The 26,756-nt window shown below is 49.8% G+C and overlaps 3 protein-coding genes across 3 annotated transcripts in view; 1 reads left to right on the forward strand and 2 right to left on the reverse strand.

The window, feature by feature from the left end:
- LOC129353673 (transcription factor IIIB 90 kDa subunit-like) overlaps positions 1 to 20,137 on the forward strand; it is a 24,521-nt gene extending 4,384 nt beyond the window's left edge. The window contains 18 exon segments of the mRNA XM_055023039.1: positions 1,193 to 1,273; positions 10,566 to 10,739; positions 11,574 to 11,605; positions 11,708 to 11,780; positions 16,753 to 16,902; positions 17,196 to 17,289; positions 17,599 to 17,725; positions 17,862 to 17,901; positions 17,987 to 18,082; positions 18,308 to 18,445; positions 18,448 to 18,588; positions 18,737 to 18,792; positions 18,879 to 18,960; positions 19,039 to 19,091; positions 19,169 to 19,428; positions 19,496 to 19,547; positions 19,636 to 19,795; positions 19,866 to 20,137. Coding sequence (XP_054879014.1) covers positions 1,193 to 1,273; positions 10,566 to 10,739; positions 11,574 to 11,605; positions 11,708 to 11,780; positions 16,753 to 16,902; positions 17,196 to 17,289; positions 17,599 to 17,725; positions 17,862 to 17,901; positions 17,987 to 18,082; positions 18,308 to 18,445; positions 18,448 to 18,588; positions 18,737 to 18,792; positions 18,879 to 18,960; positions 19,039 to 19,091; positions 19,169 to 19,428; positions 19,496 to 19,547; positions 19,636 to 19,795; positions 19,866 to 19,897 — 1,841 coding nt within the window. The 3' untranslated portion in view covers positions 19,898 to 20,137.
- Positions 11,427 to 16,637, reverse strand: LOC129353675 (BTB/POZ domain-containing protein 6-B-like). The gene is given in 6 exon segments (XM_055023040.1): positions 11,427 to 13,446; positions 13,448 to 13,997; positions 14,398 to 14,516; positions 14,601 to 14,691; positions 14,916 to 15,152; positions 16,355 to 16,637. Coding segments are annotated over 5 exon segments (1,440 nt in total). The 5' UTR covers positions 15,113 to 15,152; positions 16,355 to 16,637; the 3' UTR covers positions 11,427 to 12,963.
- A 144-nt stretch (positions 20,138 to 20,281) lies between the features above and the next one.
- e2f6 (E2F transcription factor 6) lies at positions 20,282 to 24,755 on the reverse strand. The gene is given in 11 exon segments (XM_055023030.1): positions 20,282 to 20,551; positions 20,732 to 20,919; positions 20,989 to 21,103; positions 21,460 to 21,637; positions 23,341 to 23,398; positions 23,400 to 23,527; positions 23,598 to 23,635; positions 23,713 to 23,753; positions 23,841 to 23,875; positions 23,878 to 24,145; positions 24,520 to 24,755. Coding segments are annotated over 10 exon segments (1,158 nt in total). The 5' UTR covers positions 24,637 to 24,755; the 3' UTR covers positions 20,282 to 20,551; positions 20,732 to 20,739.
- Positions 24,756 to 26,756: the final 2,001 nt, after the last annotated feature.

Consider the following 26,756-nt stretch of genomic DNA (forward strand, 5'->3'; position numbering starts at 1 on the left):
CCTTGGTGAAGGCCAATTCCCCACAGACCACACTCACCACCACAGGCAGACACTCTGTGGATCACTGGGTTTGGGTCAGAACCATTTGGGTCCATTTGAAAATGACTGACTTTTGCTAACCTGGGACGGGTTCTGGGGTGTCAAGTGAGAACTTGATTGAACCACAAAATCTGCTGAACAAATGAAGGTCAAAGGTCAGGAATGTTCTGAAAAATTAAGCCATTTCAACCCAGTGTTTTGTACCTGTGGTACATCTAAAAACTGCAGGACAGCGTCCGTCCAGGACTGGAGTTTGACAGTCCTGGTCTCGATGAGGGAGACGTCTCATGCTAACATGTGAACTCTAATCAGAGGAGCAGAAGCCGGTCAGTTTACTGATGGATCTGAAGGCTAGTAGAGAAACATTTAACGTGAAGGAATCAGAGCTAAAATCTGCTCATTTTACCCTCCAGCTGACCTCTGACCCTCGTTCCTCTCATGAAGCAGCAGCAGAGGGAGCATGGCGCCGCCCCCCTCTGGTCATTTAAAAGTAGACAAATAATTCATATTTTGTAAAGACTTTCCTCCATAAAATGATCTGCTGATCCCTAAAATGATCCGGTTTTATGCTGAAACCGGATCTCCGACTCCACTGAGAAAGCACTTGGTCAGGTGTGCTAATCACCTGGTTGTCGTAGTAACCAGGGAGGGAGTCCAGCTGAGGCTGCTTCTGGATGATTGCCGCTGAAAACGTTCGTTCCCATGTGAGCGGTACCGGTACCGACCAGGCCTGGGCTCAGAACCGCTGGGTGACACTGAGCTGGACCCCGAGCCGAGTCTTAAAAGGGTCGTTAGAACCCAGAATGGTTCCGACCAGGAACCCATAATGGAAACGTTTCCTGCAGAATTCTGCTCCAAATATTAGAATGAATGTTAGCTGACTTTGCTGGAAATTCCTCAAATGATGTTTTTTAAAAACTTTTTGCAGTTTAGGTAATCACTGTAATTCTAATAATAATAATCATGTTCAGTTTTAAATATAATCTGAAAAGAATGAAAGTTTTTAGGATCAAACATGAACTTTCCACATTTAATGTCTGTAGACCAAACCGGCATTTAGATATGCGCATGCAGAATCCGACATATTTTAAAATGAAATTCTTTGACCATTAAATAAAGTGTCATTTTAAACAGAGTGTCTGTTTGCTGCCAGGTCCAGTTAAAGCTCCACTCCTCGGTTCTGGTTTCCACACTGGAGTCGGAAAGGAGTCCAGAGCCCAGACGCTGCAGAACGGTGAGATCGGGACGCGTCTGTGTGTGTGTGTGAGACTGTGTGTGTGTGAGACTGTGTGTGTGTGACTGTGTGTGTGTGTGTGACTGTGTGTGTGTGACTCTGTGTGTGTGTGTGACTGTGTGTGACTCTGTGTGTGTGTGACTGTGTGTGTGTGTGTGACTGTGTGTGTGTGTGTGTGACTCTGTGTGTGTGTGTGAGACTGTGTGTGTGTGTGAGACTGTGTGTGACTGTTGTGTGTGACTCTGTGTGTGTGTGTGACTGTGTGTGTGTGACTGTGTGTGTGTGTGACTGTGTGTGTGTGACTCTGTGTGTGTGTGACTGTGTGTGTGTGTGACTGTGTGTGTGTGTGACTCTGTGTGTGTGTGTGAGACTGTGTGTGTGTGTGTGACTCTGTGTGTGTGACTGTGTGTGTGACTGTGTGTGTGTGACTCTGTGTGTGTGTGACTGTGTGTGTGTGTGACTGTGTGTGTGTGTGTGACTCTGTGTGTGTGACTGTGTGTGTGTGTGTGACTCTGTGTGTGTGTGTGACTGTGTGACTCTCTGTGTGTGTGTGAGACTCTGTGTGTGTGTGTGTGACTGTGTGTGACTGTGTGTGTGTGACTCTGTGTGTGTGTGTGTGACTCTGTGTGTGTGACTCTGTGTGTGTGACTCTGTGTGTGTGTGTGACTGTGTGTGTGTGTGACTGTGTGTGTGTGTGTGACTGTGTGTGTGTGTGTGACTCTGTGTGTGTGACTGTGTGTGTGTGTGTGTGTGGACTCTGTGTGTGTGTGTGTGTGACTGTGTGTGTGTGTGACTGTGTGTGTGTGTGTGTGTGACTCTGTGTGTGTGTGAGACTGTGTGTGTGACTGTGTGTGTGTGACTCTGTGTGTGTGTGGACTGTGTGTGTGTGACTCTGTGTGTGTGTGTGTGACTCTGTGTGTGTGTGTGACTGTGTGTGTGTGTGTGTGACTGTGTGTGTGTGTGTGACTGTGTGTGTGTGACTCTGTGTGTGTGTGTGTGTGTGAGACTGTGTGTGTGTGTGACTGTGTGTGTGTGACTGTGTGTGTGTGTGTGTGAGACTGTGTGTGACTGTGTGTGTGTGACTCTGTGTGTGTGTGACTGTGTGTGTGTGTGTGACTGTGTGTGTGTGGTGTGTGTGACTGTGTGTGTGTGTGTGTGACTGTGTGTGTGTGTGACTGTGTGTGTGTGTGTGACTGTGTGTGTGTGTGTGTGACTGTGTGTGTGTGTGTGTGTGACTGTGTGTGTGTGACTGTGTGTGTGTGTGTGTGACTCTGTGTGTGTGTGTGACTCTGTGTGTGTGTGTGTGACTCTGTGTGTGTGTGTGACTCTGTGTGTGTGTGACTGTGTGTGTGAGACTGTGTGTGTGTGACTCTGTGTGTGTGTGTGTGTGACTGTGTGTGTGTGTGACTCTGTGTGTGTGTGTGAGACTGTGTGTGTGTGACTGTGTGTGTGTGTGTGACTCTGTGTGTGTGTGACTGTGTGTGTGTGTGACTCTGTGTGTGACTGTGTGTGTGACTGTGTGTGTGTGACTCTGTGTGTGACTGTGTGTGTGTGACTGTGTGTGACTCTGTGTGTGACTGTGTGTGTGTGTGTGTGACTGTGTGTGTGTGACTGTGTGTGTGTGACTCTGTGTGTGTGACTGTGTTTGTGTATGACTGTGTGTGTGTGACTGTGTGTGTGTGTGACTCTGTGTGTGACTCTGTGTGTGTGACTGTGTGTGTGTGTGTGTGTGACTGTGTGTGTGTGACTGTGTGTGTGTGACTCTGTGTGTGACTGTGTTTGTGTATGACTGTGTGTGTGTGACTGTGTGTGTGTGTGTGTGTGTGTGACTGTGTGTGTGTGTGTGACTCTGTGTGTGTGACTGTGTGTGTGTGACTGTGTGTGTGTGACTGTGTGTGTGACTGTGTGTGTGACTCTGTGTGTGTGACTGTGTTTGTGTGTGTGACTGTGTGTGTGTGACTGTGTTTGTGTGTGACTGTGTGTGTGTGTGTGTGTGTGTGTGTGTGTGTGTGACTGTGTGTGTGTGTGTGACTGTGTGTGTGTGTGTGACTGTGTGTGTGTGTGTGTGACTCTGTGTGTGTGTGTGAGACTGTGTGTGTGTGACTCTGTGTGTGTGAGACTGTGTGTGTGTGACTCTGTGTGTGTGTGTGTGTGACTGTGTGTGTGTGACTCTGTGTGTGTGTGTGACTGTGTGTGTGTGACTCTGTGTGTGTGTGTGTGACTCTGTGTGTGTGTGTGTGACTGTGTGTGTGTGTGTGACTGTGTGTGTGTGACTGTGTGTGTGTGACTCTGTGTGTGTGTGTGAGACTGTGTGTGTGTGTGACTGTGTGTGTGTGTGACTGTGTGTGTGTCTGTGTGACTGTGTGTGTGTGTGTGTGACTGTGTGTGTGTGTGACTGTGTGTGTGTGTGACTGTGTGTGTGTGTGTGAGACTGTGTGTGTGACTGTGTGTGTGTGACTCTGTGTGTGTGTGTGTGTGACTGTGTGTGTGTGTGTGTGTGTGACTCTGTGTGTGTGACTGTGTGTGTGTGTGACTGTGTGTGTGTGTGTGTGACTGTGTGTGTGTGTGTGTGTGACTCTGTGTGTGTGTGTGAGACTGTGTGTGTGTGTGACTCTGTGTGTGTGTGTAAGACTGTGTGTGTGACTGTGTGTGTGTGACTCTGTGTGTGTGTGTGACTGTGTGTGTGTGACTCTGTGTGTGTGTGTGTGTGACTGTGTGTGTGTGTGTGTGTGTGTGTGTGTGTGTGTGTGTGTGTGTGTGTGACTGTGTGTGTGTGTGACTGTGTGTGTGTGTGACTGTGTGTGACTGTGTGTGTGTGTGACTCTGTGTGTGTGTGTGTGTGTGTGTCTGTGTGTGTGTGACTGTGTGTGTGTGTGTGACTGTGTGTGTGTGACTGTGTGTGTGTGTGTGTGTGTGTGTGTGACTGTGTGTGTGTGTGTGACTGTGTGTGTGTGTGACTGTGTGTGTGTGTGACTGTGTGTGTGTGTGTGTGTGGACTGTGTGTGTGTGACTCTGTGTGTGTGAGACTGTGTGTGTGTGACTCTGTGTGTGTGTGTGTGACTGTGTGTGTGTGACTCTGTGTGTGTGTGTGACTGTGTGTGTGTGACTGTGTGTGTGTGTGTGACTCTGTGTGTGTGTGTGTGTGTGTGTGTGTGTGTGTGTGACTCTGTGTGTGTGTGTGACTGTGTGTGTGTGTGACTCTGTGTGTGTGTGTGTGAGACTGTGTGTGTGTGACTGTGTGTGTGTGTGACTGTGTGTGACTGTGTGTGTGTGTGTGTGACTGTGTGTGTGTGTGTGTGACTGTGTGTGTGTGTGTGACTGTGTGTGTGTGTGACTGTGTGTGTGTGTGTGTGTGATCTGTGTGTGTGTGTGTGACTGTGTGTGTGTGTGTGACTGTGTGTGTGTGACTGTGTGTGTGTGTGTGTGACTGTGTGTGTGTGTGTGTGTGTGTGTGTGTGTGACTGTGTGTGTGTGTGACTGTGTGTGTGTGTGTGACTGTGTGTGTGTGTGTGTGTGTGTGTGACTGTGTGTGTGTGTGTGTGTGTGTGTGTGTGACTGTGTGTGTGTGTGGTGTGTGTGTGGTGACTGTGTGTGTGTGTGTGTGTGTGTGTGACTGTGTGTGTGTGTGACTGTGTGTGTGTGTGTGTGTGTGTGTGACTGTGTGTGTGTGTGTGTGTGTGTGTGTGTGTGTGTGTGTGTGTGTGTGTGTGTGACTGTGTGTGTGTGTGTGTGTGACTGTGTGTGTGTGTGTGTGTGTGTGTGTGACTGTGTGTGTTGTGTGTGTGGTGTGTGACTGTGTGTGTGTGTGTGTGTGACTGTGTGTGTGTGTGGACTGTGTGTGTGTGTTGTGACTGTGTGTGTGTGTGTGTGTGTGACTGTGTGTGTGTGTGTGTGTGTGTGACTGTGTGTGTGTGACTCTGTGTGTGTGTGTGACTGTGTGTGTGTGACTGTGTGTGTGTGTGTGACTCTGTGTGTGTGTGTGACTCTGTGTGTGTGTGTGACTGTGTGTGTGAGACTGTGTGTGTGTGACTCTGTGTGTGTGTGTGTGTGACTGTGTGTGTGTGACTCTGTGTGTGTGTGACTGTGTGTGTGTGTGTGACTCTGTGTGTGTGTGTGACTGTGTGTGTGTGTGACTCTGTGTGTGTGACTGTGTGTGTGACTGTGTGTGTGTGACTCTGTGTGTGACTGTGTGTGTGTGACTGTGTGTGTGACTCTGTGTGTGTGACTGTGTGTGTGACTCTGTGTGTGTGACTGTGTGTGTGTGTGTGTGTGACTGTGTGTGTGTGACTGTGTGTGTGTGACTCTGTGTGTGTGACTGTGTGTGTGTGTGACTGTGTGTGTGTGACTGTGTGTGTGTGTGTGTGTGTGACTGTGTGTGTGTGTGTGACTCTGTGTGTGTGACTGTGTGTGTGTGACTGTGTGTGTGTGTGACTGTGTGTGTGACTGTGTGTGTGACTCTGTGTGTGTGACTGTGTGTGTGTGTGTGACTGTGTTTGTGTGTGACTGTGTGTGTGTGTGTGTGTGACTGTGTGTGTGTGTGTGTGACTCTGTGTGTGTGTGTGACTGTGTGTGTGTGTGACTGTGTGTGTGTGTGTGACTCTGTGTGTGTGTGTGAGACTGTGTGTGTGACTGTGTGTGTGTGTGACTGTGTGTGTGTGACTCTGTGTGTGTGTGAGACTGTGTGTGTGACTCTGTGTGTGTGTGACTGTGTGTGTGTGACTCTGTGTGTGTGTGTGTGACTCTGTGTGTGTGTGTGTGACTGTGTGTGTGTGTGTGTGACTGTGTGTGTGTGTGTGACTGTGTGTGTGTGACTCTGTGTGTGTGTGTGAGACTGTGTGTGTGTGTGACTGTGTGTGTGTGTGACTGTGTGTGTGTGACTGTGTGTGTGTGTGTGTGACTGTGTGTGTGTGTGTGTGACTGTGTGTGTGTGTGACTGTGTGTGTGTGTGACTGTGTGTGTGTGTGTGAGACTGTGTGTGTGACTGTGTGTGTGTGACTCTGTGTGTGTGTGACTGTGTGTGTGTGTGTGACTGTGTGTGTGTGTGTGACTCTGTGTGTGACTGTGTGTGTGTGTGTGACTGTGTGTGTGTGTGTGACTGTGTGTGTGTGTGTGACTGTGTGTGTGTGTGACTGTGTGTGTGTGTGTGAGACTGTGTGTGTGACTCTCTGTGTGTGTGACTGTGTGTGTGTGTGTGACTGTGTGTGTGTGTGTGACTGTGTGTGTGTGTGACTCTGTGTGTGTGTGTGTGTGACTCTGTGTGTGTGTGTGAGACTGTGTGTGTGTGTGTGACTCTGTGTGTGTGTGTAAGACTGTGTGTGTGACTGTGTGTGTGTGACTCTGTGTGTGTGTGTGTGACTGTGTGTGTGTGACTCTGTGTGTGTGTGTGTGTGTGACTGTGTGTGTGTGTGTGTGACTGTGTGTGTGTGTGTGTGACTGTGTGTGTGTGTGACTGTGTGTGTGTGTGTGACTGTGTGTGTGTGTGACTGTGTGTGTGAGACTGTGTGTGTGTGTGACTGTGTGTGTGTGTGTGTGTGACTGTGTGTGTGTGACTGTGTGACTCTGTGTGTGTGTGACTGTGTGTGTGTGTGTGTGACTGTGTGTGTGTGACTGTGTGTGTGTGTGTGTGACTGTGTGTGTGTGTGTGTGACTGTGTGTGTGTGTGACTGTGTGTGTGTGTGACTGTGTGTGTGTGTGTGACTGTGTGTGTGTGACTGTGTGACTCTGTGTGTGTGTGACTGTGTGTGTGTGTGTGACTGTGTGTGTGTGACTGTGTGTGTGTGTGTGACTGTGTGTGTGTGACTCTGTGTGTGTGTGACTGTGTGTGTGTGACTCTGTGTGTGTGTGACTGTGTGTGTGTGTGTGAGACTGTGTGTGTGTGTGACTGTGTGTGTGTGTGTGTGTGTGTGTGTGACTGTGTGACTCTGTGTGTGTGTGTGACTCTGTGTGTGTGACTGTGTGTGTGTGACTGTGTGTGTGTGTGTGACTCTGTGTGTGTGTGTGTCTGTGTGTGTGTGACTCTGTGTGTGTGACTGTGTGTGTGTGACTCTGTGTGTGTGTGACTCTGTGTGTGTGTGTGAGACTGTGTGTGTGTGACTCTGTGTGTGTGTGTGACTGTGTGTGTGTGTGACTCTGTGTGTGTGTGACTGTGTGTGTGTGTGTGACTGTGTGTGTGTGTGTGTGACTGTGTGTGTGTGTGTGTGTGACTGTGTGTGTGTGTGACTGTGTGTGTGTGACTGTGTGTGTGTGTGTTTGACTGTGTGTGTGTGACTCTGTGTGTGTGTGTGTGTGTGTGACTGTGTGTGTGTGTGACTGTGTGTGTGTGACTGTGTGTGTGTGTGTGTGACTGTGTGTGTGTGACTCTGTGTGTGTGAGACTGTGTGTGTGTGTGACTGTGTGTGTGTGTGTGTGACTGTGTGTGTGTGTGTGTGTGTGTGTGACTCTGTGTGTGTGACTGTGTGTGTGTGTGTGAGACTGTGTGTGTGTGTGACTGTGTGTGTGTGTGTGTGTGTGACTCTGTGTGTGTGTGTGACTCTGTGTGTGTGTGTGTGACTGTGTGTGTGTGTGCTCTGTGTGTGTGTGTGTGTGACTGTGTGTGTGAGACTGTGTGTGTGTGACTCTGTGTGTGTGTGTGTGTGACTGTGTGTGTGTGTGACTCTGTGTGTGTGTGTGAGACTGTGTGTGTGTGACTGTGTGTGTGTGTGTGACTCTGTGTGTGTGTGACTGTGTGTGTGACTGTGTGTGTGTGACTGTGTGTGTGTGACTCTGTGTGTGACTGTGTGTGTGTGACTGTGTGTGTGTGACTCTGTGTGTGTGACTGTGTGTGTGTGTGTGACTGTGTGTGTGTGACTGTGTGTGTGTGTGTGACTCTGTGTGTGTGACTGTGTGTGTGTGTGACTGTGTGTGTGTGACTGTGTGTGTGTGTGTGTGTGACTGTGTGTGTGTGTGTGACTCTGTGTGTGTGACTGTGTGTGTGTGACTGTGTGTGTGTGTGACTGTGTGTGTGACTGTGTGTGTGACTCTGTGTGTGTGACTGTGTGTGTGTGTGTGTGTGACTGTGTGTGTGTGTGTGACTCTGTGTGTGTGACTGTGTGTGTGTGTGACTGTGTGTGTGTGACTGTGTGTGTGTGTGTGTGTGTGTGTGACTCTGTGTGTGTGACTGTGTGTGTGTGACTGTGTGTGTGTGTGACTGTGTGTGTGACTGTGTGTGTGACTCTGTGTGTGTGACTGTGTGTGTGTGTGTGTGTGTGACTGTGTGTGTGTGTGTGACTCTGTGTGTGTGACTGTGTGTGTGTGTGTGTGTGTGTGTGTGTGACTGTGTGTGTGTGTGACTCTGTGTGTGTGACTGTGTGTGTGTGTGACTGTGTGTGTGACTGTGTGTGTGTGTGTGTGACTGTGTGTGTGTGACTGTGTGTGTGTGACTGTGTGTGTGTGTGTGTGTGTGACTGTGTGTGTGTGTGTGTGACTCTGTGTGTGTGACTGTGTGTGTGTGACTGTGTGTGTGTGTGTGACTGTGTGTGTGACTGTGTGTGTGACTCTGTGTGTGTGACTGTGTGTGTGTGTGTGACTGTGTGTGTGTGACTGTGTGTGTGACTGTGTGTGTGTGTTACTGTGTGTGACTGTGTGTGTGTGTGACTGTGTGTGTGTGACTGTGTGTGTGTGTGTGTGTGACTGTGTGTGTGACTCTGTGTGTGTGTGACTGTGTGTGTGTGTTACTGTGTGTGACTGTGTGTGTGTGACTGTGTGTGTGTGACTGTATGTGTGTGTGTGTGTGACTGTGTGTGTGTGTTACTGTGTGTGACTGTGTGTGTGTGTGACTGTGTGTGTGTGACTGTATGTGTGTGTGTGTGTGACTGTGTGTGTGACTGTGTGTGTGTGACTGTATGTGTGTGTGTGTGACTGTGTGTGTGTGTTACTGTGTGTGACTCTGTGTGTGACTGTGTGTGTGTGATTTTGTGTGTGTGTGTGTGTGTGACTGTGTGTGTGTGACTCTGTGTGTGTGACTCTGTGTGTGTGTGTGTGTGACTGTGTGTGTGACTCTGTGTGTGTGTGACTCTGTGTGTGTGTGTGTGTGTGACTGTGTGTGTGTGACTGTGTGTGACTCTGTGTGTGTGTGACTGTGTGTGTGTGGTGTGTGACTCTGTGTGTGTGTGACTGTGTGTGACTCTGTGTCTGTGTGACTGTGTGTGTGTGTGTGTGTGGTGTGACTGTGTGTGTGTGTGTGTGTGTGACTGTGTGTGTGTGTGTGTGTGACTGTGTGTGTGTGTGTGACTGTGTGTGTGTGACTGTGTGTGACTCTGTGTGTGTGACTGTGTGTGTGTGTGTGTGTGTGACTGTGTGTGTGACTGTGTGTGTGTGACTGTGTGTGTGACTGTGTGTGTGACTGTGTGTGTGTGACTGTGTGTGTGTGTGTGACTGTGTGTGTGTGTGTGACTGTGTGTGTGTGTGACTCTGTGTGTGTGACTCTGTGTGTGTGTGACTCTGTGTGTGTGACTCTGTGTGTGTGTGACTCTGTGTGTGTGTGACTGTGTGTGTGTGTGTGACTCTGTGTGTGTGTGTGACTCTGTGTGTGACTGTGTGTGTGTGTGACTCTGTGTGTGTGACTCTGTGTGTGTGTGACTCTGTGTGTGTGTGACTGTGTGTGTGTGTGTGACTTTGTGTGTGTGTGTGACTCTGTGTGTGACTGTGTGTGTGTCTGTGTGTGTGTGACTCTGTGTGTGTGTGACTCTGTGTGTGTGTGACTGTGTGTGTGTGTGTGACTCTGTGTGTGTGACTGTGTGTGTGTGTGACTGTGTGTGTGTGTGTGTGACTGTGTGTGTGTGTGTGTGACTCTGTGTGTGTGTGAGACTGTGTGTGTGTGACTCTGTGTGTGTGTGTAAGACTGTGTGTGTGACTGTGTGTGTGTGACTGTGTGTGTGTGTGTGACTGTGTGTGTGTGTGTGTGTGACTCTGTGTGTGTGTGTGAGACTGTGTGTGTGTGTGACTTTGTGTGTGTGTGACTGTGTGTGTGACTGTGTGTGTGTGTGACTGTGTGTGATTGTGTGTGTGTGACTCTGTGTGTGTGTGTGTGACTCTGTGTGTGTGTGTGTGACTGTGTGTGTGTGACTCTGTGTGTGTGACTCTGTGTGTGTGTGTGTGTGACTGTGTGTGTGTGACTGTGTGTGTGTGTGTGACTCTGTGTGTGTGTGTGTGTGACTGTGTGTGTGTGACTGTGTGTGTGTGTGTGTGACTCTGTGTGTGTCTGTGTGTGACTGTCTGTGTGTGACTCTGTGTGTGTGTGTGTGTGTGTGTGCAGGGAAGCGTCAGATCCAGCAGCTGGGCAGTCAGCTGCAGCTCAACCAGCACTGCCTGGACACGGCCTTCAACTTCTTCAAGCTGGTGGTCAGCAAACACCTGACCAGAGGCCGGCGGACGGAGCACGTCATCGCCGCCTGCCTCTACCTGGTGTGCCGCACCGAAGGCACGCCCCGTATCCTAGCAAACAGCCACCTGCCCTCCTGTGTCTTCCAACATCTTAGTTTTTAACCTCCATATTTGAATTTTTGTTCTATTGCGATTATCCACTAATAAATGTAAGGTATGTTAAATCTTTCTGAATAAAAATTATTCTACATTTTTAATAAAAAGCAAGTGTTTTGTCTTCCTACAACTTAATTTTTTAGAATTTTGGTTAAATTTGAGATTACTCCAAATGATTAATCTCTCTTTAAATAGAACTTCAAACCTGATAGGCTCAGAAGCAACAAACAGAACGAAGGGAATTCAGAAGAATGTAAATAACAATACAATTGACTATTATAATCTAAAAAAGCAGAAAAATAAAAAGGCAATTGTACCTTTATTCTATGTAAATACATCAATAAAAATCAAGTCCTGAAAATACACTGCTCAAAAAAATGAAGGGAACACTTAAATAACATCCTAGAGCTGAATGAATGAAATAAATATGAAAATAATTTCCACCTGTTGTCTATTCCATTTGCACAACAGCAGGTGATATTGATTGTCAGTGTTGCTTTCTGAGTGGACAGTTTGATTTCACACAAGTTTGACTTACTTGGAGTTATATTGTTGTTAGAGTGTTCCCTTTATTTTTTTGAGCAGTATATTTCTAAATATAAAAATTCTCTTCCTCTGTAAAGAAAAACAGAAGAAATGAATAACAATATTTTTATTGGATTTCCTTCCCTGGAAGTCGAGTCAGCAGCTCCAGAAAAAGCAGAACCCGTTCAGACTTGAAGGAATCGTTCAATAAGTGAACCGGTTTTGATTCGACCCGTTTCTTTCCTGAACCGGGACCCAGACATGCTACTGGACCTGAGCGACCTGCTGCAGGTAAGAGCAACATGGAGCAGCCACCTGCAGCATGTCAGCTCTGGACCAATCACAGAGCGTCTCTGAGCTCTGGACCAATCACAGTGTGTTCTCTGTGTCCAGGTGAACGTCTACATCCTGGGGAAGACCTTCCTGCTGCTGGCCCGGGAGCTGTGCATCAACGCGCCCGCCATCGGTGAGACTTCCTGTCGTGAGTCACCTGTAACGTCAAATTTAGCTAAAACGGACAGAATGACATTTCCCAGCATGCTCTCTGCTGAAGAAAAGTGTATCTACAGTGACCTCTGGTGGTGGCTGCAGGAAACTACATCAGATAAAAACAAACGCTGCAGTTTCAGTCACACAAACTTTAATGATTGAAACACCTCAACCAATCAGAACCAGAACCGCTAATGCTATCAGAACTGTAGCTGATGCTATCAGAACTGTAGCTAACGCTATTATAACTGTAACTAACGCTATCAGAACTGTAGCTAATGCTATCAGAAGGCTGAGAACTGCAGCTAACGCTATCAGAACTGTAGCTAACGCTATCAGAACTGTAGTTAACGCTATCAGAACTGTAGCTAATGCTATCAGAAGGCTATCAGAACTGCAGCTAACGCTATCAGATCTGCAGCTAACGCTATCAGAACTGTAGCTAACGCTATCAGAAATGTAGCTAATGCTATCAGAACTGTAGCTAACGCTATCAGAACTGTAGCTAACGTGATCAGAACTGTAGCTAATGCTATCAGAACTGTAGCTAACGCTATCAGAACTGTAGCTAACGCTATCAGAACTGTAGCTAATGCTATCAGAACTGTAGCTAATGCTATCAGAAGGCTATCAGAACTGCAGCTAACGCTATCAGATCTGCAGCTAACGCTATCAGAACTGTAGCTAACGCTATCAGAACTGTAGCTAACGTGATCAGAACTGTAGCTAATGCTATCAGAACTGTAGCGAACGCTATCAGAACTGTAGCGAACGCTATCAGAACTGTAGCTAATGCTATCAGAACTGTAGCTAACGCTATCAGAACTGTAGCTAACGCTATCAGAACTGTAGCTAATGCTATCAGAACTGTAGCTAACGCTATCAGAACTGTAGCTAACATGATCAGAACTGTAGCTAATGCTATCAGAACTGTAGCTAACGCTATCAGAACTGTAGCTAACGCTATCAGAACTGTAGCTAATGCTATCAGAACTGTAGCTAACGCTATCAGAACTGTAGCTAACGCTATCAGAACTGTAGCTAATGCTATCAGAAATGTAGCTAATGCTATCAGAACTGTAGCTAACGTGATCAGAACTGTAGCTAACGTGATCAGAACCAGACTGTCCCGCCTGGATTGAGGCCTTTCAGGTCCAGCTTCAGCAGTAAAAGATCAGTTCTGGGATCTGCCCCCCCTGCACTCCGGTACCGTTGGTGCTGTCTGAGGAGCACTGGAACTGGAAGGTCACCTTCCCACACTGCACCTCTGTCATTCCCTCCTGTCCAAAGTAGCTGAGCTCGTTCCCATCCAGGACGGCGCTGACCGTGTAGAAGGTGTCCTGCTCTACCTGGACAGGGTGTTCGAACCAGACGGGGAAGGTGCTGCTCGACCCGTCTGATAGAAACTTGGTCAGGTTCTGGGCGAGAAGGGTTCCCTGTCGCTTCAACTCGATCCTCACGCTGTACTCGGCCTTCCCACCGCTCGACCCGTACAGGCCCAGCCCGGCCATGAAGATCCTGCGGTCCACGGCGAACTGGATGCTGTCGCAGCGCCCCCTGTAGCGCCACTGGTTGCTGCGATAGGCGGACGCCTGGAAGCGGTGGCACCGCTGCGGCGCCAGGCCGACCCGTTTTTCCCACAGGGAAGTCCAGTTGGGGTTTGTTGGTAGCGGTGTACCACAGGAAGATGTTGTGGGTCTCCGCCAGCGTCAGAACCTCCGACTGTGCGGGTCCATCTGCAAACTCCTGCAGAGACATGGAGGGGACCCGGAGCAGGTACAGAGCCTTCCCGAGCGCGGTCCGCTGGTTCCGAGGGGTCACCGCCAGTCCCTGGCGCTGGCACTCTGCCGCCGCCCAGCTCAGCGCCGCCTGGAACACCGCCGCCTCGCGGATGTTGAGTGTCTCCCTCTGCAGGACGATCTCCAGCGTGGGCCGGTCGATCTCACAGAACCCTTCAGAGCGCAGCGCCAGCTCGGCCTGCGCGTCGATCACCTCCCAGCAGCGCTCCGTAAGCTCCGCCTCCTCAAACAGCCGACTCTGGGACAGCAGCACGCAGGCGTTCTTGGCCTCCAGGCTCGTCTCCAGGAAGCCCACGCACGCTTTTGCCACAGCCGGGACGATGTACTTCTTGGCGGCGTAGAGCGTGGCCAGAACCGTGTCGGCATCCAGCTCCACCTCGTCACTGTACATGTACCTGAGACACAGGACGGGACATTAAAGACCTCTGACCCAGATCCACTCTGGACCAGAACCCTGAAGAAGGTTCCGGATCAGAAGCTCCTGGGTTCTGCTGGTTTCTAGTGAAGACACCACATCTTCTGATTGGTACGAGATCCGTCACAGGAAGCAACTAGACCTCTCTGAACCGGTCTGAATAGGTCCAGTCCAGTCTGAACCCGTCTGAGTCAGACTTAGTGAGTCAACTCGGTCCGTACCCACTGTGAATAGATTTACATCAGCTTGAATGGGTCAGAACCGCAGTGAACAATGTCTGTCTGGGCCTGACTTTGATCTACAGCATTCTGAACCAAACCCGGAGCAGGTACAGAGTTCTGGTGGTTCTGTGGTGGTTCTGGAACCATGTCTGGACTCACTTCAACAGGGTGAGGAAAGCAGCCGGTTCCACGTCTGGGATGTGGATCTCCGACTGCCCTTCCGCCAGATCTCCATAGAACATGGCCCCAAACACGGAGCTGCCGACCGCCAGGACGTACTGGAACACAGTCAGGAAATGGGTCGGAACCAGCCGGCAGAATCACATCGAGAGCACAGGATCGCTCCAGGCCAGGTTCTGTACCTTGTGCGCCGGGACCGTCTGCGTTTCTCCAGGCGGACCCACGATGAAGTGGATGTCGGCCATGTGCTCGTTGTTGAACATCAGAGCGTTCCTGCAAACAAACAGGAACCAGCTGGTGTCAGCAGGGGGCGCTGTGGCGCCTGTCCAGGTTGTTCAAGACTTCATAGTGGTGGCGTCTGACCCGGTTGGACCTGGTTCACACTGAAAGTCATTTATGGTTCTGAACCGGTCCAAACTGGGACCAGAACCTGAATAACCTGAAACATGGCACAGGAAGTGGTGAAGCCCCGCCCACACCGCCATGTTGTCGTTTACCTCTCCCTCAGGGTGGGGTGGGCGCCCTGCCAGCTGAGTCTCTCATCATCATCGTCGTCATCATCGTCGTCGATGCCGACGGTGTTTCGCTGGGCGGATTCCTCGGGTTCACTCAGCTGGACGAAGTTCTTCTTCGTCTCCTCCTCTTCCTCGTCCTCGCCGTGAGGAAGGCTGGTGGAGAAAAGCTCCTCTGCCATCTCCTCCTCTTCCTCCCATCAAAACATGGCCGCTTCCTGTCTGGGTCAGAGGGATTATAATCCAGATTATCCAAACAGCTGGGAGCACAAAGAGCCTAAACCAATCCAGTCCCTAATTTACCTTTCACAATAAAAGCTCACATCCAGTCCATGTTTGATCTGCTGTTGGTAGATTGATGCAGTCAACAGTTTTCAGCTTTGCTTCATGTCCCCAATCATCTCTGATGCTTTATTTCTAAACATGAAGCTGTTGGAAATCTACCTCCAGCAGATCAAACATGAACCGGATGTGAGCTTTTATTGTGAAAGCAGCTGGTAAACGGGGTTACCGTAACGTCTTGAGCTGTGTGCAAGAGAATATTGTGTGCAGGGCGAAGAGGCGGCTGGTTTACCTCAGTTTAACCATGAAGACTATTTTCAGCACACGCATGTAGCATTTTCATTAGCAATGTTTCATGTAGCATAAGAGCAGCTAACAGATCCATCACCATCTAAGAGTTTAAATGCTGCAAAACACAGTATTTTACAAGAACAGTAATCAAACTACCACTTATTATACTTAACATACATTTATTGAACACAGAAACAAACTTCATATCTTCTGCCACAGAATCCGAACAGAATCTGAACAGAATTTGACAGCGATCCAGAAACCGAACCTGCAGCTCATGAAGCTTCGATCCGTTCATTTCAAACCTGAACTCTGTTCAACAGTCAAGATAATAATTCACATTTTCATTCAATTTGATAAAAAGAATCATTTTGAAACAGGAAGTTAGCTGCTGTTTTGCAATGGATCTGTCGTCTTTTCAAAATAAAAGCCGCCGCTGCTGATATGATTTCCTACCGGAAGAGCTTCTAGTGTATGACGTCACACTGCTGGCTCCCTACTCTTGGGGCCCCTGTGCAGTGGGGCCCCTCAGCAGCCGCTTAACTCGCACATGCCTTCGGCCGGCCCTGCGCGGTCCACTTTGGGAATCTGGACCGGACTGACGGAAGATTCTCGAGAACCGAGCCTGAAGGTCCTGCAGGTTCGATCCGAACAGCAGATCCTGATTATCGATCCTGTTGTTTGGATCGAACCTGGAGATCCAGTCTGGGTTCGGCTGTCATCTTGGATCGGAACCACGCAGCACCTTTCCGTTTGATCCCGAACTGACGGGCCCTGCAGACACCCGGTCTGGTTCTGAGCACAGAACCAAACCCGTCCGGTTCTGTGCTCAGCTCATCTGTGTGTGCTACCTTTGGACCCGCCTCGGTTCGGTCCGGATTAAAGCCCGTCCTCGCGCTGCTGTCCGCCTCCCGCCGCCATCTTGGGTCCAGTTTGTTTTGCTGAGCTTCTCCACCAGGGGGAGCCATGAGCCGCAGCGGCTCTGGTTCTGACCCAGAACGCAGTGGATGAGGTTCTGGTTCTGATCCGGTCTGGAAATGAGCCGTTGGAGAATCTGCTCTGCTGAAACAGTTTAACAGCAAACCACGGCGGCCATCTTGAAAAAGATATGAATAAACACGGTTTCATCTGGAAATTGTCAGACATGTAAACATTCGAGCCAAGTCAGGTTCTGATGGGGTTGGTGTACTGCATACCTGAAGGGGCGGAGCCTGCAGTGCCTGACCCCTGACCCCTGCCCTCCCCGCAGACCCCTGCCTGTACATCCCTCGCTTCGCTCACATGCTGGAGTTTGGAGACAAGAACCACGAGGTTTCCATGACGGCGCTGCGCCTGGTGCAGAGGATGAAGAGAGACTGGATGCACACGGGCCGCCGACCGTCCGGCCTGTGTGGAGCAGGTGAGGTTGTCGCCATGGCAACAGCAGCATCCATGCAGCTCATGACATCACCCCCCCTCTCCTGTCCCCCCCCCCCTCCTGTCCTTCTCCCCCTCCTGTCCCCCCCCCCTCCTGTCCTTCCCCTCTCCTGTCCCCCTCCCCCTCCTGTCCCCCCCCCCTCCTGTCCCCCCCCTCCTGTCCCCCCCCCCTCTCCTGTCCCCCCCCCCCCTCCTGTCCCCCCCCCTCCTGTCCCCCACCCCTCCTCCTGTCCCCCCCCCTCCTGTCCCCCCCCCCTCTCCTGTCCTCCCCCCCAGCTCTCCTGGTTGCGGCGCGGATGCACAAGTTTCGGCGCTCGGTGAAGGACGTAATCGGCGTGGTGAAGGTGTGCCAGACCACTCTGAGGAAGAGGTGAGTGAGATCCCAGTGGATCCGTAGATGAAGCAGATCGACGACATCACAGAGGAATCATCCTTATGATTCCAAGCTAACATTAAAGAAATTAACATTCCCACGAGTTCAGTCTCTAGATCCTGGATCTGGATTTACCAGGATCACAGGGATCGACAGGACTGATCCCAATTGGCTCCATAAGATCCCAGTCAGGAGATCTAATATATAGATGTTTATAGATATAAGAAGATGCAGGTGGAATCTAGTCCATGTACCAGTCAGTTGATCCCACCAGATCCCATCAGATCCCTCCTTCTGTCCCTGCAGGCTCACAGAGTTTGAGGACACGCCCACCAGTCAGCTGACCATCGATGAGTTCATGCGGGTGGATCTGGAGCAGGAATGTGATCCGCCGTCCTTCACTGCCGGCCAGCACAAGGTCAAGATGCAGCAGGTAGATCTCCTGGCCTCCGATTGGCCGGCTCACCAAATATCAAAGCGATGAATGTTCTTTACAGCAGGTTGTTTCTGAGCATGCTCAGTTTGGACCTGTTCAAACACTGAAGTGGATTTAACATCTTCTTCTGCAGTTGGAGCAGGAGCTGGCCCGGAAGCTGGACGAGGTCGAAGGTCAGGCCGGGAATCGTCAGGAAACCTGAACCGGGTTGAGCGGGAGCAGCCGCTGATCCGACTCTGTCTGCTTTGGTTCCGCCAGGAGAAATCAGCTGCTACAAGGAGGAGATCGAGACGGAGCTGGAAAAGAGCCGGCCCAAACTCAGGGGGATCTACGCCGCCTACGCCAAGGAAATGGGTCCGTCCAGAACCACAGCAGGTCCAATTCAAACCAGGTCACACATAAGCACAACTCCAGCAGAACCAGAACCAGCTGCAGAGTGGGAGAGCGGAAACCAGATGGATATTCAGGCTCCATCCGCTCTGGTTCTGTTTTATTAAAACTGCGTAGAGACAGAAGGACGAAGCGGACGTTGAGAGCGACGGCGACGTCCGGGTCGTTCACCGATAAATCTGGTTTCAGATCCGGAGGACGAGGACGTCCTGTCCTCTCCGTCCGACCCGGAGGACAAGGAGGGGGACGACGCCGACCTGCGGGCCGCCGCCCAGCGGCTGACGCAGGACTTCCTGTGTCAGGTTATCCGGGAGGAGGAGGGGGGGGGGCGCCACAGGAAGTGGAAACGGAGGGGGGCGGGCTCCCGGCCCACGGCGCCCCTCTGGCCTCCATCCTGGGGAACGCCAGCCTGGGCCTCCAGGAGACCTTTCACACCTCCGGTCCTCCGGAACCGGACCAGAACCCAGACGGTACAAACCAATCAGGAACTGTTCCACCACCATGTGGTATTACATCATCCACTGACAGTTATGACGTCATTAGAAAACCACAAAGTCACCGTGTTAACAGACTAGTAACTAGTTAAATCATTAATCACCATGGTTACATGTTTTCTAGAGGATCCGAGCGGAGATCTGGACCTGGAAGGAATCGACGATCAGGAGATCGAAAAGGTGAGCGCCCGGTTCCGGTCAGAGGCGTGCTGATTGGCTGCCACCAGGCCGGCCGGTCTCTGATTGGCTGCTGGGTTTTGCTGCAGTACATCCTGAACGAGAAGGAGGTGGAGGTGAAGACGGAGCTTTGGACCAAGCAGAACGCAGACTACCTGAAGGAGCAGAAGGGTGAGGAGCTGTCAACACGGAGGATGCTGATTGGCTGATTAAACACGGACGATCCTGATTGGCTGCTTGTGTCCACAGAAAAGGAGGAGAGGATCACCAAGGAGAAGGAGCAGGGGACCTACAAGGAGAAGGTTGGACACAGGGTCTACTAGTCTGCATGCCAGGGACCGCCTACCTGCTCTGACCTCTGACCTTTCCCCGTCTGCAGAAGAAGAAATACAAGAAGCGTGAGCAGATCGAGGCGGCCACAGCGGGCGAGGCCATCGAGAAGATGCTGGAGAGGAAGAAGATCTCCAGTAAGATCAACTACGACGTCCTGAGAGACCTGAACCAGCCGGCAGGAAGTCCCGCCACCGAGCCCCCAGGGGGCGCCGACGTCGTCCCGCGCAAACGCCTGAGCCGCCGCCGCAGGAAGGGCGGCGACGCCAACGCGGAGCTGTCCGCCAGCGCCAACATGATGACCAAGAGGTACCAGACCCGAGCAATCGATCACCTGATCGGTGATCAGAGCTCAACTTCCTGCTTCCTGTTCCAGGTTCCGGCGCCTCATTTCCTCAACACCACGGAAAAAGAAAACCTCTCTGCAGGTAAACCCCGGATGACCGGACCGGACCGGACCGGGAAACCCTGAGTCCGTCAGTTCTCCCTGACTCCATTTTGTTTCATCAACTTCAGGTGGAAACAGCAGTTGTCATGGAAACGGCACCAGAGGCCGTACCTGAAGCTCCTCCTCCTGCAGGCCCCGCCCCCGCCGAAGCCCCGCCCCCTGTGGAGACGGAGGAGGAGGAGGAGGAGGCAGAGGAAGACTGCGTCAGCGCACTGCAGCTGGTTGGAGGTCGGTACGCAACTTTCCCTGACCCATCAGAACCAGAACCAGAACCAACCAATGCATCCATGTTTTCCAGATTACGGCTGTGAGGAAGAGGAAGTGTTTTAGCTCCGCCCACCCTGAACAAACTCCGTCCAGCCAATCAGAGGCCAGCAGGTCAATCAGCTGAACCAGAACTTTTCACTGCGAGGCGACTCGGACCGACCCGGAACCGGCAGAACCAGCGTGTGACAGGAAGTATGTGAGAGAGAGGAAGTGTGTGTCGCTGTACTTTGATGATGTCATGTCCGACCCGAACAGAATCATGACTCGGCAGAAACATTCCGTAATAAATGGACTGGAAGCCCAGTCGGTTCTGGTTCTGCTCAGTTTCATTCCTCCAGGACGGATTGGACCCACAGGCCTGGTTCAGAACCGGGATCCCTTCTCTGCAGGTCCAGACTTGGTTCTGTCTTTCTGTGGAACCGCCGGTCCAACGGGTCAGAACCAATCCAGGTTTTATTAACTCTTTATTTCAGAACATCCCGGCCCGGTTCTGTCAGAAAGTTCTGAGCTCAAAACAAAACCAGAACCAAACAAACAGGAAATAAACTAATAACAATAATCAGAATAAACTCCCAGCATCGTCTCCATCACTTCGCTCTTGGTTCCGGTCCGGTCCTGGTTCCGGTCCGGTCCGACGGATCGTTTCTCCTGTTCTCAGCTGCAGCGCCCCCTGCTGGCCCGGTTGGACCTACGCGCTCTGGACCCGGTTCTGCTGACCTGGAACCAGAACAGGGATCACCAGTCAGCCAATCACAGCTGGGCGTCTTCAGAACCAGGTTCTGGACGTTCTGAAGACCCAAAACTATTTAGTCAGGTCCAAACTGAGCAGAACCTGGTTCTGGTTCAGCTGAAACCAATGAGGTACCAACAGAACCAGAACCTGGACCCAGAACTCACTGGTTTCTTCAATAGGTCAGAAGTTCTAGTGGACCCATCTCGGTTCTGAAGCTACCTGCGTTCAGCTCGGTGGTTCTGATCCGACTCTCCTCCAGCGAAGAAAAACCCGCTTCTCCGGTGGTTCCGGCGTCGCAGGTCAGAACCCGGATCGGACCCGTCCCGCCCTTCAAGTGGATCTGGATGCTGTCCTGGATCAGAACAGAACCTCAGTTTGATTGGGACCCGACCCGACCCGACCGTTCTGCGGTTCTGCTCACCTCGGTGGGAGCCGGAACCTCCAGCTTGGTTTCCTCTGGCGCCTTCACCACCAGAACCGTCTGGTTCTGGAGGTTCTGCATCCCGACCAGGTCCTGCCGGGTCACGTAGGCCAGCCTGGACCGGACCGCCGTCAAGGAAAACCGGTACCGATCCAAAGGCAGAGGGACGGGTTCTGAGCCTGGACCAGTTCTGCTAAAGGTCCAACAGTGTGACCAGAACCATAACCCTGGAGACGGCGGAGCGTCCAGAACCGATTGCAGCAGTGTTCTGGTCCGGTTCTGATCCGAGGATCCTGCTCACCGTTACTGGTCCCTTCATGTTGTGAATATTAGAGCCAAGAATCAAAATCATTTTAATTTAAGAACAAAACAGGAACCAGACTGAACTCCGGTCCGGAACCGACCAGAACCCATCAGAACCTGTAGAAACCATCAGCAGAAACTCGGAACCGGACCGAACCGGAAGGATATCTGGAGTTGTGCGGGTCGTCGGTCAGGTGGAAGAGCTGCTCGGCGCTGGTCCGGATCAGAGAGTCCAGGGTTTCCTCCACCAGCTTCAGGTCGGCCATGTTGGACCCCGGTTCTGACCCAGGTAGCTGGAGGCGGGGCTGCTTCCTCTGCACACAACATACTGGTGTCACTGGAGATACTGGGAGAAACGGAGGTTCTGGTCGCGTTAGTGGTCCGAAATACACAGCAAACAAACCGGACCTCTGACTTCCCACAAGACCATCAGAACAAATGGTTCTGTTCGGTCAGGAAGGAGGAACCGAATCCGACCCGGAGGTCCAGATTCATTGGACCCGACCAGAACCACTCACAGACAGGAAGCCAGGAAACCGGATTCTTCTGGGTTTGGACCGGTGTTCTGACAATCTGAGCTACCTCATCAGATTTTCCTACCATAGCACAGACAGATGGCCGTCGGTCCGTGCTACCCGTCCAAAACTGCTCCCGTCAATATTCTGCAGATCAATACGAGTTCTGATTGTTTATATCCATGATCAAACCCCTGGAATGAAGCGGCTCCAGGACCTCCTGCTGTGGATCGGTTCTCCAGAACCTTAACGACCCAATAGTCTGTCCAGGTGCAGCAGAGCCTCATCTCAAGGTTTCGGGGCCCTGGGCCCCAGGACCAGAGTTTGACCCCCTGCCCTGGAAGTGGCACTAATCCTTTAAAATATTTGAAATACAGAATGTTTGTGGGATTGAAACTGTATCAGTGGAAAAACCTGAACTTATTGAAATGAAACTAAACACAGACAGAGCAACTCTGTATGCACATTAATACTTTATATGTCTGTTATCAGCAGCCACCGAACTGAGCACATCAATGATCAATATTCACTAATATCACAGCTTCAATCCCACATACGATCACTAACATCTATTTAGCAAAGTTTAATCATAAAAGAGACTAATTCAACTGAAATATTTTAAAATATAGGGACAAAATAGCTACAAAACAACATATTTAGTCCTGATTAACAACCAAATAATAACTTGTTTACAGTAGTAACGACTTTTCAGACGACAAACTGAAGGCATAAATATATTTATAAGCTGCTGTCATGTAAACTAAAAACATGAAATAATCCAGCATCTTAATGAAAGCCTAAATAAATTCAATAACGATTACCGTAATCTGCGATGGAATAAATACATGCAACGAAACTTCCACAGGTAGGATGGATTTATGGGTAGCACAGATAAACAGAACAACGGAACCAAGTGACTCCGAATTTAATTCATAGTTCCCAAACAAGAAGTGATCCGCCATCTTGGTAGGCAGCACAGAGCGTAGCATAGCCATAGCACGGCTTCCAGAACAACAGAAAATATGCAACATTTCAGACAACGAGGAGAAAAATACATGAACAAAATGGCTGCCGCTGGATCAACGAAATGCAGCAGACAATGTGGACCAGCTGTCGTATCTGCTGCTATGATAAAGTTAGCTAGCCAGTGAAGAAGGACGAGTGCAACATGGAGGAGCTTCACCTGGAACCGCAGGCGACACGATCCAAGTTTCAACAGATTCATGAAGAATCCGAATCATAAAATCTGAACTCTGCAGCCGATAACCAGGTTCAGGTGACGTGTAGCAACAGCTAGGCTACACACTCTGAGGCAGAAGATAAATTAGCTAAGCTAGTAAAGAACAGCAGCAAATATCTGATGTTTATCTTTGTAAACATATTTTACACAGATACTCAAACTGACAGTCAGGATGAAACGTCGTGAAGTTCGCCCTCCTGCTGAGTCTGTGGCTAACCCTACCAAGATGGCTGTCAGCAACAAAGTTCCTGTCTCTCCACATGAGAGCGGCAGACCCGGAACCGGATCACTCACATCCAGCGATCCGGTTGACGGACTCCTTCTGGACGAGCCGGACGCCCTGCAGCACGGTTGGTGATGTCATAGACGCGGCGGCGGCGCGTTCTCAGGCTGGCGATGGCGCTGCGCAGGTCCAGGCAGCCGTCCGACGCCGTCAGGAACAGGTCCAGGAACCGCCGGGTCAGAACCAGCAGAGAAACGTCTGGGGACGACACGGCCCGGTTAGAGACTCGAGAACCGCACGGACGCCGTTGCCACTCGACAGAACCGACCTTCCCGGGTCCGAATCGGCCCGTTCTGCTGTTGCTGGCTGTGGGGAGACACGAGTCAATACAGGCCCGGAAACTTCTGACAGAACCACAGTGGAACCGGATCAGAACCGCTTACCTGAGAGTCGGACCTGCTGGCACCGCTTGGAGAGCTTGGTTCTGCAGGTGGGAACAGAACAACAGTTATCCCTTCAACTGATTCTGATCCAGCAGAACCGGGTCGGTCGGCTCAGTAAAGGTTCTGACCTGTTCTGTTGGGTCCAGAGCAGGAAGTTCTGGAGCAGCTATCTTGGTGTTAAAGGGAAGGCAGCCTTCACCTCCTCTTCCTCACCTGGCCCGGCGGTTCCGACCCACTGGTCCTCGTCGTTCTCCGACCCGGTTCCCCACCGGTCCAATGGGTCCAGCGGGCCGTCCAGGCAGGGAGGCATGATGGGAATGGCGTCTGCGCTGACGTCACCTGACGAGATGTCCTCCGGCAGGAAGTGGTCCTCACAGATCAGGTTCTGGTTCTGGTTCTGCTGGTCCGCCTGCCGCAGTGCCGCCAGCCATACCTGGAAGGATCCAGCGACCCGTTTAGAACCCAACCAGAACCAGCTTTGGCTCTCTGGAGCTGATTCATTCTTTGTCAGGTCAGTCCTGATTGGTTCTTTCTGGGTTCAGAGGTCAAAGGTCACGTGGTTCCCAGTGAAGACCCAAAACGGCACCGGAGAACCGAACAAAACATTTCGTCCAAGTCCAGTTGAACATGTGATATTCCAACAGAGCGGAACCAGAACCTGACCTGAACCTCCGGAACCTTCTGGACCTGATGAACCGGTTCCACTGCGGTCCGCTCCGGGTCTTTGTGCAACTTCAGTAAGTCACTAACTGGACCGAACCGGACCAGAACTTCTAAATTCCGGTACCAGTATGAAACTGGACCTACCTTGACCCTCGCTGGATCTCGCGGGAACTTGAAGAACCGTTTCTGGGTTCTGTTGAACACTCCGTGATTGGACCCGTCCACTCGGTTCGGACAGCTCGAGACCACACACTTCACCATACTGACCGACCGAACCGAGCCGCGCTGGACCGCCTGTTCATTCAGCGGCCACGGTTCGACACCGCAGTTCTGCTGGAGTCACCGCGGTCCGGTTTGTTTTTTACCCACCGGAAGGGGATTTGTTCTCACCCCGGAAGTGGTTCCGTGGCCCCTGGTGGCGCCCTCTGCTGTCCTGGAGGAAATTCACCACCTTCAGTTTGTTGATCTGTGGTTCCTCTCCCTCCTTCAGAGTTCTGGTTATAGACAGAAATACATTTATAAGCTTATTTCTGTCTTTGGTTCTGTGAGTATGGTGTTTTTTTCAGCCAACAGTGAGACCGCAGCGGCTGTGTAACGCCACCCTGTCGGCCATCTTGGGAGAGGAACTGGAAGCTGGACTGCATGTTCATGGGGGTCAGGAACAAAAAGTGGTTTATAGATTATGTTTCGCACACAAACTATGTTTTTCACATAGCAAATTCTTTCTCTTTTTTATCTGCAGCCATTTTTTGACTCCAGGAAGTTGAGCAGAAAATGATTTGACCCCAATGAGATGGTTGATTTAACCCTTGTGGGTCAAAGGTGACCCATCACCATGTTTAGCTCTAGAAAAAATACCCTAAATTGTCTTTTTCTAACTTAAATTTTATGACTTTTCCTAAATTGACCCTGTCATTATGAAAAGTGATACTTTGTTGATATTTCCATGTGGGCCGAACAGCACCAGGGTACAAGGATTTTTTAGTGGCTCATTTTGGACCTGTGCATTATAAAAGCATTTAAACACCAGAAAAAGGGTTGAAAGGCCACACACAAACTCTCTCTAATAAACAAACTCACACATATCAAAGACCCGCATCCAGGTATTTGACCTGCACCTGCCCTCTCAATCTGAAGCTCACATCACATCAAGCTCCCAAACACAACAGAAAAAAATGTCAGACATGATAAAAACTCATTAACTATATGAAGGAAATCTGAGAACCACTAGAGGGTTTCTTGCTGAAGCCATGAGTCGACGTTTCATGTTTGGACAAACTGACCTACATGGGATTTTCAGCATAAGAAGCTGAACATCTTATGTTGAATAAATTGTTGTGCTGAAGATGTTTAATCTAGGAGCGTCTTCATATGGTGAACATCTTCATGCAATGAAGATTTTCTTGAACAATTTGTGTTGAACATTTTGTGTTCAATGTGGTGTGGGAGGGACAGGATGTTCTTCATTTTGTGTTGAGGATGCTGAAGATGGTGAGGATGTTGAGGATGTTCAGCAAAAGAAAATCTTTGTGAGATGAACATCATCTTCTGAAGATGTTCTTGTGTTGAAAATCTCTGATATTAAATTGTTCACAAAATCAGGCAACATTTTTGTTTTGTTTACATATTTTTATAAATCACTTCCTAAAAGAATGTAAAAGAATGAATCGTTTACTAAAAAGCTCCAAATTGTTGAGTTTTTGTTCGGTTTCAGTCTAATTAATTCACAAGTAATAACTTCACATTTATATTATTACAATAATAAACCTTTACTGTATAAACGTAAACTGCTACAAACTTGGTTTGTGGTAAAATATAAAAAATGTGTTTTAGCATTGATTGTCTCTTTGTATTGTGTAACAAAAAGACATAATAAGAAATGAATCACATTGAGTTGAACTGATGAATATCAGATCATTTCATCATGAAGAATAGATTTTGAATAAAATCTAATTAATTTGCTTTGTTTTGGGGCTTTTGTTGTCATTTTTGATCTGTAGGACAAACATTTAGAATCGCATGAAGGTTGATCAAAGATGAAAGATTCACACAATGTATGACATGTATTTTTAGACAAATGTCTGGGACTAAATGTCTTTTATTCTGTAAAGGAGGAAATAATACACACTAGGTAAATTACATTATGTGAAATAATGTACATTAGTTCTCAAAATTAAACACATCCTTGATAAAATCCCAAATTTTGAGATTTAAAATATTAAGATCTAGATTGTGATGAATTATTTTAAAGCTAATTTCCAACGCAAATAATAGTTTGATTGCCTCAGTATCAGCATCTTTAAACTAGTATTTAGATGAAAAACACTGATCCAATTTTCTTTGATAATTCAATTAAAAATCTTATGAACTCTGGTTACTGA

This window comes from Poeciliopsis prolifica, unplaced genomic scaffold, assembly GCF_027474105.1.
Source record: "Poeciliopsis prolifica strain line A6 unplaced genomic scaffold, Auburn_PproV2 SCAFFOLD094, whole genome shotgun sequence".
Lineage (NCBI taxonomy): Eukaryota > Metazoa > Chordata > Actinopteri > Cyprinodontiformes > Poeciliidae > Poeciliopsis > Poeciliopsis prolifica.